Source organism: Rattus norvegicus, chromosome X (genome assembly GCF_036323735.1).
Source record: "Rattus norvegicus strain BN/NHsdMcwi chromosome X, GRCr8, whole genome shotgun sequence".
Classification (NCBI taxonomy): Eukaryota; Metazoa; Chordata; class Mammalia; order Rodentia; family Muridae; genus Rattus; species Rattus norvegicus.
In genome coordinates, this window is record NC_086039.1 from 120,233,556 (window position 1) to 120,252,497 (window position 18,942).

An 18,942-nucleotide genomic window follows, 5' to 3' on the forward strand; every position below is an offset into this window, starting at 1 on the left:
GAATAATAATGATATCCACATAGTTAGAATGCTTTCTTTTATAATTGGAAAAATGAACACACACACAGCCCCCCTCCCTTCCTCCCTCATATGTTCCTTACCTACTTATCTGAACTGAGTAAGTCATTGTTACCCTGATCTGTTTCATGATAGAAAGAAGATGAATTGATTTGCTTTAGGTCTTCTAGCCCTGTGCTTTTAGGGAACCTATAGTACTATCTGATCCTTTACATATGGAAATGAGTTTGATATGGAGAATAATCATGCCGGCCTAAGCTGAGTACATGACTAGTCAAAGGAAAATCTCTTGGGTGGTGAGGATCATGGTCCCCTAGTACCACTTTGATAGTCCTTCTGCCTTTCATGCACAGGGAGGAGCCTACATTAATTAATTGAAAGCAAGGCCACCAGACACCAGCTGCTAAAGTCTAAATCCGAGCTCTGCTGAGCTACTAATTGTGTGACCTTGATTTGTTTATTGCCCCAACTATATTCCTCATCTCTAAGAGGGGAGTATCTACCTCTTATAACCATTAAGAGGATTACGATAAATACTTGGCACCTTTTGTTTTTTCATATTATCTTAGCTCTTAGGTAGGCAGGACCAGGCTTCACCTCCAACTTCCGAACCTTAGCAGTTCGTGGCTTGTTCTTCAAGCCTCTCTGCTTTGCCTTGACCGAAAGAACATAAGAAATACTTTTATGTCTTTAAATACTTAAATGCCTTTAAAGGTATAAAATTTAGGGCTGTGAGGCAACTGAGATGATGATTTAAACCAGCTTGCCCTGTTATATTTGTACTTTTTTAGGACTTTAATACTTGGAAAAGCAATTATATTGTGACACAAAATAGTTTGTGATGGGCCAGTGGAGTATTCTTTCAAGGAGCAGGAGAGTGAAAGGCTGACATCTTAAACATAGGCATTGAATTAGTGTGGAGACATGAGAAGTGAAATCTTTATCAAGAGAGATGTCACAGCAGGGGGATGTTGGGCCAGGTATGGTGGCATGTGCCTGTAGTTACATCTATTTGTGACACAGAGATGAGAAGAATTCTTTGAACCCAGGAGATTGAGCCAGTCTTTTAAAATCAGCCAGGCAAACGCAGAGTTACCAAAAGATAAAGACAGCTATCTTGGTGATACACATCTCTATTCTCAGTATTCAGAAGAATGAGCCAGTCTATGCTACACGAAAAGTTCCAGACCATCCTACTTAGAAAACCATGTCAGAAAAGAGGGGTCTGGGAAGAGGAACCCCCTACAACCACAGCAGACAACCAACAGCTATTAAATCTTAGGTCGTGCTTAGGTTTCCATAGAACGTCCCTGGATGGGAAGAGAAGAAAGTCAATTGTGTTTTGACAAAAGGCTTGCTTCTTCCAGTGGACTGTAGCTAGGTTCCAAGTATCCATGTTAGGATGCTCACAGCCATCTGTAACTCCAGCTCCAGGTATCGGATTCTTCTGACTTCTGCAGTGACATGTACTCATAGGCACATAACCCATATGCACACACAAGTACCAAGTATTCAGCCCTGAAATCATACGCACACAAGCAACAAAAACAGTCTAAGCTGGTTGCGTTCATATACTTACACATGTATATGTATATTTAACAATAATAACCAAAGAAAAAGAGGCCGTCAGTTTGAGAGGAAGTGAGGGAGACATACGGGGTATTGGAGGAAGGAAAGGGAAAGGGAGTGATATAATTATATTTGAATAAAATAAATATTAAAATGATAAAACACAGGGTTGTTAGTTATTTTGGAGGCATTGCCTAGGGTTGAAATATGATTTGACTTTTAACCATTCTCTCTAGTTAGAAGACTAAGGTTCCTTTAGAGATACAAAAGCTGCTTTCTCCTTATAAAAAGGGAGGAGAGCAAGCTGTGAATGATTATGTTTGTATTCTCCCCCATCCTAGGGAACTCCTGGTGAGATGAGTGTGAGATTAGGGTTTAGGTTGTTGACGCTTTTCCATGACAAGGACTTTTACCTGGGTCTTCTAGGGGATCCTGAGTCTGCTGTGACCGAACTGCAGTGCATTTGGCACAACCTGAGCTATATGAAGTGTTCCTGGCTCCCTGGAAAGAATACAAGCCCGGACACCAACTATACTCTTTACTATTGGTGAGTATGTATTGCACACACAGCACGTTAACTGGAACACTGAATTTGGTTGTGTTGGGAGCCTTCGGTTTAACCTTGTTTTAAAAAGGGGGGGGGGGGGTTGGGGATTTGGCTCAGTGGTAGAGCGCTTACCTAGGAAGCGCAAGGTCCTGGGTTCGGTCCCCAGCCCCGGAAAAAAAAAAAAAAGAACAGTCATTTGTTGTATTCAAGACAGGGTTTTTCTTGGTAACAGCCCTGGCTGTCCTTGGCTCATTGTTTAAGCCAGACTGACCTTGAACTCACAGAGATCCACCTGTCTCTGTCTCCTTAGTGCTGGGATTAAAGGCATGAGCCACCAAGCTTGGCTCTGAACAGCTTATTTTTATATGTGGTGGTGGGGATAAAAATCCAGGCCTTTGCTGGAGCATGGTAGTGCATACCTTTAAATCCAGTACTTGGGAGGCTAAGGCAGGCAGACGTCTGAATTTGATACCAGCTAGTCTACATAGCAAGCTCCAGAACAGCCGGAGCAGTGTAGAGAGACCCTATCTCATAAACAAACAACCACAAGCACCTTGCAAATGCTAGGAAAGTGTTCTCCCACTGAGCCACATACTCAACTCCAGCCTACCCTTTTCTATGAAGGCAGTAGATAGGCTATTCATAATTAACCCCATTGCTTGCTATGGCAACCTAAAATTTAATCTAAAAAATAAAAATAAAAGAGCCATTGAAATGGCCCAGCCTGTAGAGAGAGGCACTTGCTTCCAAACCTCGGGTTCTGGATTTGCTCTCCGGGGCCTACATAGTAAGTTCTGCAGGTTGTTCTATGGTCCTCACATGCACTGTGACATGTATATCTCTCACTAAATAAATAAATACCCATAAATAAATGTAATGAGAAATTTGTAAACAACAAAAATAAAGAAATTTCCACCCTTCAAACAAAACAAAACAAAAAAGGGAAAAGAACCAAAACAAACAAAATGCCAAAACACCACAAGAATAGACAGTTGAATAGAAGGTGCATCTACTTAAAAAGACTTCCTATTTTTAAAAGCCCATTCACACAATATTGCAACATGTATAGGGGAAGACCCCAGTATTCTTGTCACTCCTTTCTCTCAGTGGTAAACTCTAAAGGAATATCAAGACCAGAAAATCGGTATTGGTACAGTCTCCAATCTTAGTCACATAACAGTCATTTCAAATGTATCTGTGTGTAGCATTCTGTGGAGCTTTATCACATGGCTCCAGTGCTAAGTTCCCTCCAGTTGCCCTTTTCATAGTCATAGCCATCTCCTACAGCCCATCTTGTTTCTCATTTCCCTCTTCAAGGTCTCTAACCTCTGGCAACCATTCTAATCTGTCCTCCATCCACATAGTTTTGTTATTTCAAGAATGTCTCTGAAATGGAATATACAGCATATAGCACATAAAACTGACTTTTTAAAAAAGCATCACAATTCCCCCTGAGAGCCATTTCTGTACTTCTATACATATAAAGAATTAAGAATTCATTCCTTTCTCTGCTTTTGAAACAGGTTCTCACGCTATAGCTTATGCTGGCCTAGACCTTACTGTGTATCCTGGGCTGGCCTCAAACTGTGGCAGTACTCCTGTATCATCATGCCTGGTTGAAATTGGGATCTTTTTTTAAAAAAATCAGGTCTATTTACTCTTTACAAAGACCCTGGAGACTTCATGGGTATACTTAATCATTTTTAAAAATACTAAATTTCTATATACTTGTAGAATACTGTATTGTAATTTGGTTCATATATACTTTGTGCAGTGATCAAATTATGGTAATTACCATGTCTCTCTCCTAAAGTATTGTTATTTCTGTGTACTGACAGCCTTCGAACTCACTTCCAGTCTTTGAAATGTGCAATTAGTTGTCATGGGCTCTGATAGCCCCGCTGTACCCAGCCTCTTCTATCCCTTTTATCAGATGTGATGATTGTATTAGTCTGGGTCTCTATTTCCATATAAAAATGACAAAAAGCAGCTAAGGGATGAAAGGGTTTATTTCAACCTACAGTTTAGAATCCATGTTAGAGGAAAGTCAAGGCTGGAACTTAAGCAGCGACCTGAAGGCAGGGACTGAAGTAGAGGCCATGGAAGAGTGCTGCTTACTTGCTTGCTCCCCCTGACATATTCAGTTTGCTTTCTTACATAGCCCAGGACCACATGCCCAGGGGTGGTATCATCCACAATGGGCTGGGCTCTTTCCATACCAGTCATTAATGGAGAAAGTGCCTTACAGATTCCCACAAACCAATCTGATGGAAGCAATTCCTCATTGAGATTCTCTCTTTCCAGATGTGTCTAGGTTTACGGAAAATTGGCCAACAAACCAATCTAACTAGGGCAAGGATATTGAGGCACTGTGACAGCTGAATGGAGAAGGGAGAATACTCTTGGGAGTCTGCCCTCTAAACAACCGTTCTGAGAGAAAGACATGTCTGGGACCCTCTCTAGAACTTCTGAAGATAAATGCCCTAGAATGTCAAGTTGTGGCTGTGGCTCAGTGGTAGAGCACTTGCCGAACATTCATAAGACTTTACAAAAAGAAAAATAAGGCATCCTGCAGTAACCATTTTATGGGATGACATCATGGAAAATATTTGTACTGTAATAAATCATTCATAGGCAGATTGTAGACAGAGGGCAAAATACCCATTTTTCGTTTAAATTTATTTTTAGATGATACATAGAAATTATGCATATTTATAGGCTGCCTTGTGATAGTTCAACATATCCATATACAGTGCATTTATATAAACCAGGCTTGGCATGTCAGTCTCCTCAAATTACATGATTTGTCGAATGAAAGCCCTCCTAAGTGTTCTGGGAGTTGCAGTCACTCTGTTCTCCCTTGGGTGAGAGGCTCAGCCTGATAAGTTTGAGACACAGAACAGGTAAAGCCAGGTGGTACCGTACTAAGGTTGTGTGGTCTACTCTGGAGGTTTGGGTTTATCCAAACCCCCATCCCCATGTAAAAGTTCTCATTGGAAGTTTTGGAATTTTACTTGCTCATTCTTGCTACCTATTGAATTACCTTTTCTTAAGGCTATTGTGGCTCTCTTGTACTTTTATGGCAAATTCATACTCTTTAACATAACAGACAACACTTACTATCATCTGGCTAGCCTGTCTCATCCTTCTGGACCTTTGCCCCTCTTGTATCCTATATTGAATTGATTTCTATTCTTTACACTGACTTCAATACACATAACATTGTGGTAGTTCCACAGGGATATTTATACAGAATAGTGGGAACATTTTTCCTTCTCTCATAGCTTACACCTTGTCCTTTCATCCAGTGCCTCTCATTTGTCCTCAGCTCAGTTCAGATGCAATTTCCTCTTCAGAGAATCTTCTTCGAGTTTCTCAAGTCCGGAGACATATCCCCAATAGTGCTTGTGCATGACACCGTACTCTGTGCAGTGTGTTGTCATTTCCTGTTTACTTACTAGTAGTTCCCTTCTCCAGGCGGCAGTCTCCTTTGAGAGCAGGGGCTTTGTTTTGTGTTTTCCCCAGTTCTTGACACATGAGGTAGGTATTCAATTAAATCAGTTGTGAAATTCTTAGTAGGATCCAAAACTAGAGAACAGTCAGGGAGAGGATGAGGACCAAGCAGTATAAACAACCCAGCATCACTATAGTTCAGGAGCGACAAAGAAGGATTGAGTACATCTGGCTCCCAAGACTTGCTAGCACAGAACAAACAGAATAATTCTTTAGGAGTCTCCTGGCTCTGTGCTACAGTGAAGTCTGTGGGAAGCTGTTATTACAGGTTTAAAGATACCACAGGAATTGGTAGGGTCCCTGTGTTTATTATGCTACTAACCCCAGAATTATTATGATTAGAAAGACAGGGAATTCCTTTAGAAATGTGCCTATAGGAGGGGATTAAAAAGAGCGTTAGAAAAGACTACCTCAGTCCATGACAGACTATGAAGGAAAGCGATCCAGCTCTTATAGTTGGGGTGCAGTAGTCCTTAAAGATCTAGTAAAAGAAGAGAAAAATAGGGAAGGGCCTCATTCCCTGCAGATATACTAGCATAAACCAAATTTCAATTCAAACCATTCAAACAATGTCCCCTTGGGATTAACTTAGAAAAGCATTCTTCTCTGGGGTGATGCAGGCTCTTGTCAGGGTTGACAGCAGACAGTGTTTTAGTTGGCATTCCGACTCATGTAGATACCTTTTGGTAGGGCAAAATCTCCAATTGGACATGGCTCAAGAAGTGATCTGGAAATTGGTGGTTCATTGGCACCCAAGGGTCATGTATCAAAGATCCTACTTCTTTATTAAAATATTTCCAGAGCTGGCCGTTTGGCAGAAGTTCTTTCTATAATATAAACAGGAGATGTTGACTGTATGACCGTTTCTCAGTTACTTTTCTACTGCTGGGCTAAGACTCCATGACCAAGACTTTAGAAAATATTTTTAGAAAATAAAGTGTTTAATTGTGAGGTTAACAGCTCCAGAGGGTTGGAGTCCATGACTATCATGATGGGGGGCATGGCAGCAGGCAGACAGGCTTTGTGCTAGAAGAGTTGCTGAGAACTCACATATTGATCCATGACTATGAGACAGAAAAAATGGTTACTGGGAATGGTTGGAGTTTTTGAAGCCTCAAAGTCCACTCCCAGGGACACACCTCCTCCAACAAGGCCCTTCTCAAAGTATCTGAAAAACTGGGGACCAAGCATTCAAATATATTAGCTTGTGGGGACCATTCTCATTCAAACCACCACAGACAGTTTGCAGTTTAATTTAAATGAAATTAAAATCTCAGGGACTCAGTCTCACTAGCCAGTTCCAGAGGTCACAAGTGACTTTACCTGGATGGTACCTTTCTTTGGTAAGTGTTGTCCCATGGCTTCTCTTTTTACTATCCCACAAATTCTTCATTCTAGTGCCACACTGTGTGTGTTCAAATCTGTACTAGAAATGAGCCTTCATTATCTCTAAGCCTTGGATTTATCATCTGCAAAGTGGGGATAGTGATAATACTTACTTCTGAAGATTGTTGAGGGCTGTTATATGAAGTGTTTGGGAAGGTGACTCGTGGTCAGTATGGCAGTATGTGACATCTGTAGATGCTGGTATTTGTTAGTTTTTTGTATTCCCTTGCAGGTAATGTCAGCACCCAGTGCTGCTCTCATCTTCCACCACATGGAATGGGCATCCAGCTCATTCTTCCTTTTCCCTTTTTCAATGAGAACCCCAAAGTCAGGGGAATCCAGATGTGGCATTGACTAGCAAACACCAAGGATGGCTTATCACATTGTGCAAAATGCCAAAATGTTTACCCTAATCCCCAGCCAGAAAATAGGGAGTTGTTTTTTGAATTTGAAATCATTGCTTGCAAACCCAGACAGTGACTTGTGTCCCAGCAGGGTATTTGCTTTGGAAGGGGCCTGACCTGAAAAGCTCCAGTGAATTTAAGGGCTTCCCTAACCCCCACATCAGTCATCTTCAGGGTCCATGAGTATCTATGAACTGTCAAAGAGACAAGCGAAAGATGAACCTAAAAGACTGTGCATGGCAGACGTTCCTTTCATTGTCTTTTCAAAGGCACATTAATCACAAGCTTTTTGTTTTGTTATGTAAGAAAAATGTCATTAGTAGCTTTAGTTTCTGTTTTGGGTAGAAACATTCCAGGACTGTCTAATCCCCCAAATACTCATGACAGCAACTTAATTTTTAAAAATTTGCTTTTATGATCCATAGAGACTTACGATTAAGAGGAAAGGTTTTGTGCTGTTAAATGATCATTGACGGCACAGGCTTCTCATCCCAGCAATTTGGAGGTGGAGGGTGGAGGATGCCAGGAGTTCAATTTATCTTTGACTACATAGTGAGATTGAGGACAGTCTAGTCTTGAAGACCTTGTGTCTAAAAAAACAACAACACAAAGAAACGAACTGTCTCTTGAAAGACATTTTCTGTAGCAGAGCACTTCTTTGTAGTGTTTTCAGGAATAAATATATTACATTTTCATTTTTAAAAAACCTGATTTTCAGCAGGATGTGCATTTCTGTCAGAGTTCTGATTCCTGAGCTCAGGAAAAACTACAGATAATTTTGAGGTTACAGGTCAAGGGTTTGGGATTCTCTGTTCTTTGTTTAAAATGTCTTCCTTTTCTGCAGAATCTGCACAATTCCAATTGTGGGAGATGATGTAAGACTTGACACTGTCTTTTACTAGTTTCTAAAAAACAGAAGTCTCTGATAACTGATATGAGAGAAGAAAAAGGGAGATGGACAGGGAGATAGGGTCTTGGAGGGAGGGAGAGAGAGGGAGGGGAGGAGAGAGAGAGAGAGAGAGAGAGAGAGAGAGAGAGAGAGAGAGAGAGAGGAATGTAATATAATAAATACTATTCATTGGCTAGGTGCTCATGTCCACTGGGGAAGGTGTGTATAAAAGTGAAATTAGATTTAGGGTGCCAGCAGTACCAATTATGAAAGCCAGATGGTAGAGGGAATACTTAGAAAGCCATTGTGTATCCCAACAGGGTATTTTGGTATTGGAAGGAGCATGACCTGAACAGCTCCCGTCTAGCAGTTCAATGAATTTTGATGAATGTTGATCTGGCAGTAATGGGAGGACATTAAAAATGAAGGCCATGGAGGTCAAATATGAAGTCTGCAACAGTGAGGTCATGAATTTGAGAGGTGGCCAGTGGGAATATCACAGAAGATAAGGCTCTAAGCAAATATAGCAAACAGAATTTGATCATAAAATAGAAAGGGGGAGGGGAGGTCATTTCAAAGTATCTAAGGACCGTAGAGAAAATGAGCTCTGAGTGGTAGATCTGTGTGTGTGGGGTGGGGGGCGCTACAGACAATGACTCTGAGGCAAGAGGGGAGAATGAAACACTCAAATGGGATAGTTAGAAATCCAGGATGTACAGCATGGTGGCAGATACCTTTAATCCCAGCACTCAGGAGGCAGAGGCAGGTCAATCTCTGTCATTTCCAGGCCACTCTGGTATACAGAGTGATTTCCAAGGCAGCCAGACCTACACAGTGAGACACTTATCTGCAGAGGAAATCTCTGGGAAGAATTCTGAGGTAAATGGTCAGGTTTAGGTGTTCCCCAGAATTCAAACCAAAGTCGGAGGATGGGGTGACAAACTGAGAATGAGTGGACAAGGGAATTGGAAATAGAGAAGGGGAGGCTTCATTAGCACACTCCTTACCTTGTAAGCATGAAGGTTTGCACTCAGATACTTAGCATCCAGATTTTTTTTAAAAAGCTGGGTGCAGTGGTATATGCCTTTAATCTTAATACTAGGGTGGAGGAGATGGAAGGATTCATGGGGCTGATCAGGCAATGTAACCAAAACTCCTAGTTCAGTGAGAGACCCTATCTCAGGAAGTGGAGAGCATTTGAGAAAAATACCTAATATTCCCTTCTTGCCTGCATCCATATCTGCTCCCACACACATGGATATATACATACACACACAAAACACAAGTAGAGAAGGATGTCAGTGACTCTTCCACCCCTGAGAGCAGGGAGGAAGGAAGAAAACAAACTGAGAAGGCAAAGAAAGAATAGGCATAGCAGAGCGCAGGGGAACCACAGGAATTGAGTATATATGCGTTTTCAGAAGGTGGAAAACTTCTCATCCTGGCTTCAGAACTTCCTCCCTCATGCAGAAGAGGCAGGTCAGGATTCCAGTGTTCATGGCTATGGTGAATACTAATACCCATCAACAAAGGATGGTCTTTTCCTCTAGAATATGAAATGAGGCACACTAGAAAATGGGCTTTTAAAAACAGCTAGCATGCCTTGCTTTAAGGTATTTCATTTCGTGGACATTTCTTTCAGCCGTTAAAAATGACTACCCTTGCCTCTTGACCTTTTTCAAAGTAATAGAGTGTTGTCTCATTTTATCTTGTAGGTACAGCAGCCTGGGGAAAAGTCTTCAATGTGAAAACATCCACAGAGAAGGTCAACACATTGGTTGTTCCTTTAAATTGACTAAAGTGGAATCTAATTATGAACATCATAACATTCAGATAATGGTCAAGGATAATGCTGGGAAAATTAGGCCATCCTACAAAATAGTGTCCTTCACTTCCAATGGTAAGTTTCCAAAGCCCACTTGGACAGTATGAATACAAGGTTGTCCCGACTTTTGAATCATTAAAACAAATAGTTGAAGATAATTATTTTTAGTCCTAAGATCTTCCCAAACCAAGAGACTGCATTTGCATAAGCTGTTTTGATAGAGGCTTTAAGAAGCAAGCTTGTAAGTGGTGCTTCTGGAACATGAGTACTGCATGCAGTCTTCTTGTTGACTTACAGGACAATCAGTTATACAGCCAAGATTGCAACCTGGGCTGTCTCCCTAGAAGATCTCTTTTCACTTTGATACTCTGGAGGAGATGCTCATCTGATCATATAGTCCCTGAATAACCTTTTGGCTAGAAAAACTTTGATGGGATCTAATCTCCCCAGGATTTTTGCTAGCATTCTTCTAGTAATAATACTGATGACTGAATTTAGGACTCTGTGAATGCTAAACTATGCTCTATTATGGAACTATATTCTCACCACCATATCCACAATATTGAACTCGATGTGGTACATATATTGTCAGCCATGACATCTAGGACAGCCATATTTGACTGGATTGTCTAAGTGTTGGTTTGTTAGGGGCCAGTATTAGTTTGCTTCTCTGTTCCTTTAATCAAACACAACGTGTCAAAAACAACTTGGGGAAGAAAGGATTTATTTTTCTTTACATTTCCATGCCACAGCCCATCACTAAAGGAAACTCAAGGCAGGAACCTAAAGGGAGGAACTGAAGCAGGGACTGTAAATGAAGGCTGATTACTGGCTTTCTCCCTATGGCCTGCTCAGCCTACTCAGAGGTGGCACTGCTCACAGTGAGCTGGGTCCTCCCAATCAATCATTAATCAACAAAGTGCTCTACGGACATGCTCGCAGGTATGTCTGATAGACACACTTCCTCCATTGAGTTCCCTCTTCCCAGGTGACTCCAGTTTGTGTGAAGTTGACAAACATTTAACCAGCAAAAGGCTTCAACTTGAAGAACAAAGATCATGTTGAGGATCTAGTACGTCCTCTTGTCAGTGCATATAGACTCTTTTTTGAGTGTTTCCTTATTTATAAAATGAAGTGTATCTAAAGTCCCCCTTGACCTCATCTCATCAGAGCCAAAGTACATGAGGTATCTAAAACAATTTTGTAAAAATAATGTCAGTACATCAGTTTGCTTGTTGCAGTAACCTACCAGGCAGCTCAGATTCTGACTAAATGCCAAGTGACGTGGATGATTTATAGAAAAAAAAAGAGGTATCGGTTGACAAAGACATTTCTAAATCTGTAAGCAGAACACTGCTTATCATTCCCCCCAGATAGTCTTGGAAGTCAACTGTATCGGGGGACCAAAAGCAGCCTTGCTTGTAGGCCAAGAGAATGATATCAGGATAGTTTATCACATGGAATTGGCTGAAGCAAAGCCCTTCATTTTCCTGTTGCTTGGCTGGCAAACTATCATAGCGTAGGGTTTTAGGGTTTATTATTACTATTCTTTCTGGGATTAATGGTGATATATAAACAATACTTCTTCGTGACAAGAAGATGACCTCTACCTGTTTTCTGTTAATTGCCCATTATCTTCTGTTCCTTGTTCTTAAGTATTGTTTACCTCTGCTAAAGAAAACTGACCCGGCTACTACTTTCAAACATATTTTATCCTTAATTGGGGTTGGTGTTAAGTATTTTCATACTGTTGTACAGCAGACCTCTGCAAATCTTTCTCTTTTTTCTTTCTTTTTTTTGTTGTTTGTTTTTGTGAGAGAAGGTTCTCTGTATTTCTGGCTGGACTGCAACTCATTCTGTAGACCGTGCTGGCCTCCAAGTCAGAGATCTGTCTGCCTCTGCCCGCTGAGTGCTGGGATTAAAGGTGTGTGTCACCACCACCTGGCATCTATGAGTTTTTCATCATGCAAAAGTGAAGTTCTACCTAGTTCCATAGTAAACATTAACTTGGCTTCCCTAAAGTACTTGGCAGTACCTTTTTGGTTTTTGTTTCTTTGACTATAGCTTCTGTAGCATTTCACATGAGTAGAAGCACAACATGGTTTTAGACTGGCTTGTTTCACTTAATATAATGTTCTTAAAGCGCAGCTATGGTATGGCTTGTAATAGAGGCCAGGGTACTTTTAAAATTGGGGTCTTGGATTAGCATTGGTGAGGGAGAGCTACAGAAACCTTTTATGCCTCGGATTTTGTTGCCCATGTGGAGGAAGCACATCTGGATCTAAGAAAGCCTCTTCTTTTTTCTCTGGGTGGCAGCTAGATGCCCCGATTCTACCTGAATCACTTTCTGACTATACTCAGATCAGAGTTCATGTCATTTACTAGATAACCCCAAAGACTCTCCTGAAATCCATTTTACTGGGCAGATTGAAATACACTTCCTCTGCTAATTATGGCTAATCAGAAATTCTCAAACTCTATATCAGATCATGTGAAGCCATTAAAAGCCATCAGCCCTATTTTGATTTAACTTTGTGAACCTTCATTATCGAGTTTACATATATAATCACATCTTATATACATGTAATTAAATAAACATGTAGAAACTAATTTGCTTTCTTCTATCTTTCAGTGAAACCCGGTCCTCCACATATTAAACATCTTTTCCTCAAAAATGGTGCCTTATTCGTGCAGTGGAAGAACCCACAGAATTTCAGTAGCAGATGTTTGTCTTATGAAGTAGAAGTCAATAGCACTCAAACTGACAGCTATAATTCTAACTCTTTAGAGGTAAGTTTTGTTAGACCATAGTTTTTCTTGGATTAGTTTCTTTCATTTGAATTTCTTGCAGTAAAATAATGAGGAGGAGGAGTAGCTCTTAACATTTGTGAGAGATAATGATACTTTTTTTAAAAAAAATATGGTATGTTGCAAGTTTTGATGGTTTATAGGCCAATAGGCTAGAGGGTTTGTTGTTTTCCATGTCGTAGACACTTTCACTCACTACGGCTACAGCTATTAGGCAGTGACAGCTGACAAACATGTTTCTCTTTCTTTTTTTTTCTTCACAAAGATTGACAATTAGAAAACAGGTAAGTGTAAACTGAATTCTCAGTGCGTATTATGACAAACATCAAATGAGTAAGCAGAATGACTAGAAGGGAAGTCATATGAAATAATTACATTTGAGATGAGAAAAGAATGCCTTGTTGAGCACCAATGGGAGGAGAAACCCTTGTTCCTGCCAAGGTTACCCCCCCTCCCCAGTGTAGGGGAATGTCAGTGTGGGGTGGGGAGGTGGGAAGGTGTGGGTGGTTGCATGGGGAAACACCTTCATACAAGAAGGGTTCGTGGATGGGAAACCGGGAGAGGGGATAACATTTGAAATGTAAATAAAAAATATCCAATTAAAAAAATCTACTCTAAAACAAAAAGAGCAGGAACTATATGGGGAACTCACATCAGAAGGGACAGCAGCTTAAAACAACAAAAGAAAACATAGAGTTAAAAATGAGCTTGCAATGTGCACTGTGAAGACAGAGTGAGCAAGTATGGTCAAAATATTGCAGGAAAGATGTCTAAGCAATAGGCCGAGATAAAACCATGCAGGTGCGGAGAGACCTAGGAAAGGCTGTTAGGTTTCTGTGGAGTCTGTGGCAAGCAATGCAGTCAAATTGGAATAGTCAGAGGTTGTTGGATCACACACATGTCCACTGTCCAAAAACCAATGAGAAACATGCAAATTGGAAGTCTCCGTGGGGCTTTCACCAGAATATGGTGTCACCGTAGGGCATCAGTCCCATTGTTCATCTTTTAAGCTTCATAGATTCTTGTCAGATTTTGTTTGCTTACTGCATTTTAATTGGGAGAAGTAATGTCATCTGGTGTGGTAGCTCAGCGGATAAAGAGGTTTGCTGCTAAGCCTGATGACCAGGGTTTGATCTCTGGGACCCACATGCGTAGAAGGAGAGAACTAACGCCTGTAAGTTTTCCTCTACAAATGTTCCAGTAGCAGTCATACGACTATATGTACAGGAGCACACATGTACACACACACACACACACACACACACACACACACACACACTCAATGCAATAACTAAAATCTGTTTCAGGTACAGATTTAAAATTAGACCATTCTAGGTGTCTATTTCCATAAGATGGCGCCTTGAAACCACAGAGATTGTACCACTCACTTTTATTTACTACCTGCCTGGTTCCTTTAGAAGTTACATATCAAAGCACCTTACATTGTTCTTTTAAAGGAACCCAGTACCTTGCACATGGTTAAACTTTCTGGGTCTAGTTGTTTTAGCACATCATGGAACACTTAAAATGCTTTGTAAAATAAGTTAGTATTAACATTCTTGAACTCCACAGGGAGTGCCCTGCTCCACAGTAGAACAGAGCCCTTCGGGGTGTTTGCAGATGAACCTGTTCGTGTATAGCCATTGTTAGTATTAGAAAACATGGTGTCCCCATGCAAAGTGAAATGATGTCTGAGTGGGAGAGGGGGATGTTTAGATTGAAAACAAAGTAAGTATTTTGATCACTCCAACCTGTACACTCCCCTGGTGCTTCTGTGTGGACGGCAGAGACATGTACTGCTTCTCATTTAGCCCCTCAATTATGCGGCCATTTCAAACCTGATCACACGTATGCCTCCTCTCTCCACTGAAAGTACCCAGCAGGCATTGGTTAGTGTTGGCTTTGTCTGTTCTTGGTACTAGCAACAACTACTTAGTAGGTATATTAGTAAGTATTTTCTCTTAATTCTCACATTTAGAAATCACTAATCTCTCAATTAGAAACCCAAGCCTGAGAATCTATTATGTCATGTGATTTGATCCCTGTAATTGTACTTACCTAAGGCCATGTTTCTGGGAAAAGGAAGAGTCAGGATTTAAGCAAAGGGGGCTGGAGGGGTGGCTTAGTGATTAAGAGCACTGGCTGGTTTTCTGGAAGGCTTGGGTTTGGTTCTCAGAACCCACATGGGTATAATTCTAGTTGCAGTGATTAGATGCCATCTTCTGACCTTTGTGGGCCCCATGTTGCATACATGCAGGCAAAATGCTAGTGCATAATATAAAAACTAAATAGATTCAAGCAAAAGTCTCTTGGTTTTGTTTTGTTTTGTTTTGTTTTGTTTGAGACAGGGTTTCTCTGTGTAGCTCTGGTTGTTCTGGAACTCACTCTGTAGTGACTAGCCTTGAACTCAGGAATCTGCCTGCCTTTGTCTTTGCCTCCTGAGTGCTGGAATTAAAGGTGAATACAACCACCACACAGATTAAGCAATTTACTTATTTTTATTTTATATTTTATTTTGCCTGCATGTATGCCTGTGCGAGGGTATCAGATCCCTTGCAACTGGAATTACCAACAGTTGTGAGCTACCCTGAGGTTGCTGGGAATTGAACTCAGCTCCTTAGGAAAAGCAGACAGTGCTCTTAATGGCTGAGCTATCTCTTTTGCCCCGTCAAAAGAACTTTTAAATATAGATCAAAGACGACCACATACCACTACTTATTTTAGAACTCAGTGCCATTCACTAAATGTTCCACGCCAGCATTTTTAAAGAGCTAACAGGCCAGCAGGGTGAGGAAAGACTATTGTTTCCATAGTTCCTTCATACAAGAAAAGGCCATGCAGGTGACGTCCGTGTCCTATTTCTGGAACCACTGGCCTGCTGAGAAATCACAAGTGTCAAGTGCCAGTTGAGAGATCAAGCTGCAGCCTGATGTCTCTTCTTTCCTGAACCATTTTCCAAATATACAAATGCCAAAGTCAGCAAATCATTGTGATTTGATCTTGTTCCACTGTAAATCCTTATGTATGGATCAGCAGCTGCTAATACAGTTGAGAGAAGGAAAACAAAGACACAGAGCACAAGTAGGCAGTTGTCAGGGAAGGGGTGGGGTATAAGAAAACAATTCCTACCTTATTTGCAATTCTGTTCTAAGCTCCTTCTGACTATACCCCAGTGTGATAGGACAAGTTCATGATCCAGTTTACCCATCACCCAAACTGCAATTCCAACAAACAACTCCTCAAGTAGTCTTTCAGAAAGAAAAAGAAGGGTCTAGTCAGCAAAGCTCAGAATTAGCACACAAAGAACTGGTGACATTTAGCAAGGAAGCAGCTGGTGAACATCTGTTTAAAGAAAGAATTAGGGCTGGAGAGATGGCTCAGCGGTTAAGAGCACCGACTGCTCTTCCAGAGGTCCTGAGTTCAATTCCCAGCAACCACATGGTGGCTCACAACCATCTGTAAAGAGATCCGATGCCCTCTTCTGGTGTGTCTGAAGACAGTGACAGTGTACTTCAATAAAATATAATAAATAAATAAATACATATTAAAAAAAAGAAAGAATTAAACTCAAACACATAAACAGAGCAATTCCAAGTAGAATATAGTCTAATTTATGTATGTTACATCCCTGGTGTATGTGCTTTCTTTAGTTCAGAAGTTTTATATATATGTAAACATTATATAATAGATACTGTATGTTATATATGTATAATATGATATTATAATATGTTATCTATATAATACATGTACTACAATATTTGTATAACATAAATATATTATTATATACTACATATTTTATTATATATTGTATATTATAATATAGTATATATAATTATATTATGTGTGACATTTATATAACTTAATTCAACAAGACTGTAGTGTCTTTTAACTACTAGGGCTTGAACCTAACGCCTCAAGCATGCTAGGCAAATGTTCTATCGCTGAGCTATAGACCTAGCCCTTACTTAATGACGATTTATTAAATAATTTTAGTCCAAGTTGAAGATACAGAGACTAACCTTTGAGGTCACACTGACTTAGAAGCTGTGTGAAAGTTACTTAATGTTTCTTTAGCCTTAGTTTCTCAAAAATGTGTGTTCCAATAATACTAATTTCATGGATTATTATGAGCTACTACATCAGAAGTCCTTAGAGAAATATCTTTGTAGTAAATTCTAGACAGTTGAAAAATGGTAGTTACTACTATTAAGAGGTGAATTAAAGTGGTCTCCAGTAGTTAAAGACACAAACTTGGGATTAAGATTTTTGCTTAAGGGCTGGAGAGCAAGCTCAGTGGTTAACAGCACTAGCTATTCTTCTAAAAGACGATTCCAAAGATTCAGTTCCCAACACCACAGCTCACAACTGTCTGTAACTCCAGTTGCATGGGGTACAACATCCTCTCGCAGACACACATGCAGGCAAAACATCAGTGCACACAAACTAAAACTAAAACAACAAAAAAAAAACCTATTTCTTTGACAGAAGTTTGACTATTAAGACTAAGCACATTTTTTTGCTTGATTAATTTTTTTGTTTTTACTATTTTTGAAAAAACTCAAATTTCTATGTTAGTTCCTAGAATTGGAGTTACAGGTGGTTGTGACTGGCCTGACATGGCTGCTTGGAATCAAACTGTGGTCCTCTGGGAGAGCATCATGTGCTCTTAGCTGCTAAGCCATCTCTTCAGTCCATATGGTCTTTTAATAGGATGCAAGGAAAACTTGTTAGAAATGACTAGAGACATAAACCCTTTTTAAGAAAATTTCGAACTTTTTTTTCCAAGGTTGAAGAGGACAAATGCCAGAATTCTGAATTTGATAGAAACATGGAGGTCAGTCAATTCAGCTTTGACTATTTGGGCTTGAACACTGATAACTAGAGGTGGGACAGGTCAGGCACAGTGAAATTTGAAATGCTTGGTGTGGTGAAAGTCCAACCATTTTGTTCTGTAGGCTATTGCAAATGCTTTGGGGGAGTCAAAGTCAATGGAATTGTAATCCAAGTCTTAATCCCACACAGAATTTGGCCAATAATTATGTTATAAATCAACGGTAGAGTTAAAGGGAATAAGCTGGTAATATTTTTTTGTACATTTTATATCTAAGGGTGCAAGTTGTTTCATATCTCCCGGTGTTCTTGCCAACACTGTCTACACAGTCAGAGTAAGAGTCAAAACAAACAAGTTATGCTTTGATGACAACGACCTGTGGAGTAATTGGAGCGAAGCGCTGAGTATAGGTAAGAGAGTACAGTGTCATTTCGGCGTAAAACAGTGATGGCTGGAAATTAAGTTGAAACATAAAATAGATTGGGAAAGTGGCTACCATTCTTTTTCGGTGCCAGAGAGTATTTAAAATAAACATTTCTTTTCCATTTAATTGTTGTCAACTCGGGTAGGGTTAATAGACCACGTACAGTGCCACGGGGTGTTCTCCTCACCTCTGCTCCATCCCCATCTTTATCAGCAAGGCAAAGAAAAACACAGAAAGCAGGCATCATCAAATTTTCAAGTTGACTCGTGCCAAAGGCCTGTCCTGTATGCTGATTAATGGCCTCGGGAGACTAGCAGTGAGCTTAGTGGTATTTAATAGAGATAAGCCTGAATGTAGGTTTGAAAAGGAAGGTAGTGGCTACCCTGAGCAAGCCATGCTCAAAATAAAGGATGGGAGATACTTGTTTGAGTTGTGGAGTGGGGGCCAGAGAAAGTATATGTGCCGTATTGGATAGCAGTGCTGGTACAGCTCACAAGTTAAGATGGTGTTTCAGGGTTGGGTATAAAAGTTAAAAAAAAATAAAGCTGGGTGGTGGCACACATCTTTATTCCCAGCACTTAGGAGACATAGGCAGACAGATCTCTCTGTTAGAGGCCAGCCTAGTCTACAGAGCGAGTTTCAGGACTGCCGGAGCTACACAGAAAAACCCTGTCTCAGAAAACCAAAAACAAACAACAGCAACAACAAAAATGGTAGAAAGGCATCTA

The 18,942-nt window shown here is 40.4% G+C and overlaps 1 protein-coding gene across 2 annotated transcripts in view; it reads left to right on the top strand.

The window, feature by feature from the left end:
- Il13ra1 (interleukin 13 receptor subunit alpha 1) overlaps positions 1 to 18,942 on the top strand; it is an 81,108-nt gene that overhangs the window by 19,886 nt on the left and 42,280 nt on the right. For both annotated transcript variants that reach the window (XM_063279821.1, NM_145789.3), the window contains exons 4-8: positions 2,014 to 2,134; positions 10,042 to 10,226; positions 12,784 to 12,941; positions 17,746 to 17,793; positions 18,068 to 18,200. In XM_063279821.1, coding sequence (XP_063135891.1) covers positions 2,014 to 2,134; positions 10,042 to 10,226; positions 12,784 to 12,941; positions 17,746 to 17,793; positions 18,068 to 18,200 — 645 coding nt within the window. The remainder of the gene's footprint in view (positions 1 to 2,013; positions 2,135 to 10,041; positions 10,227 to 12,783; positions 12,942 to 17,745; positions 17,794 to 18,067; positions 18,201 to 18,942) is intronic.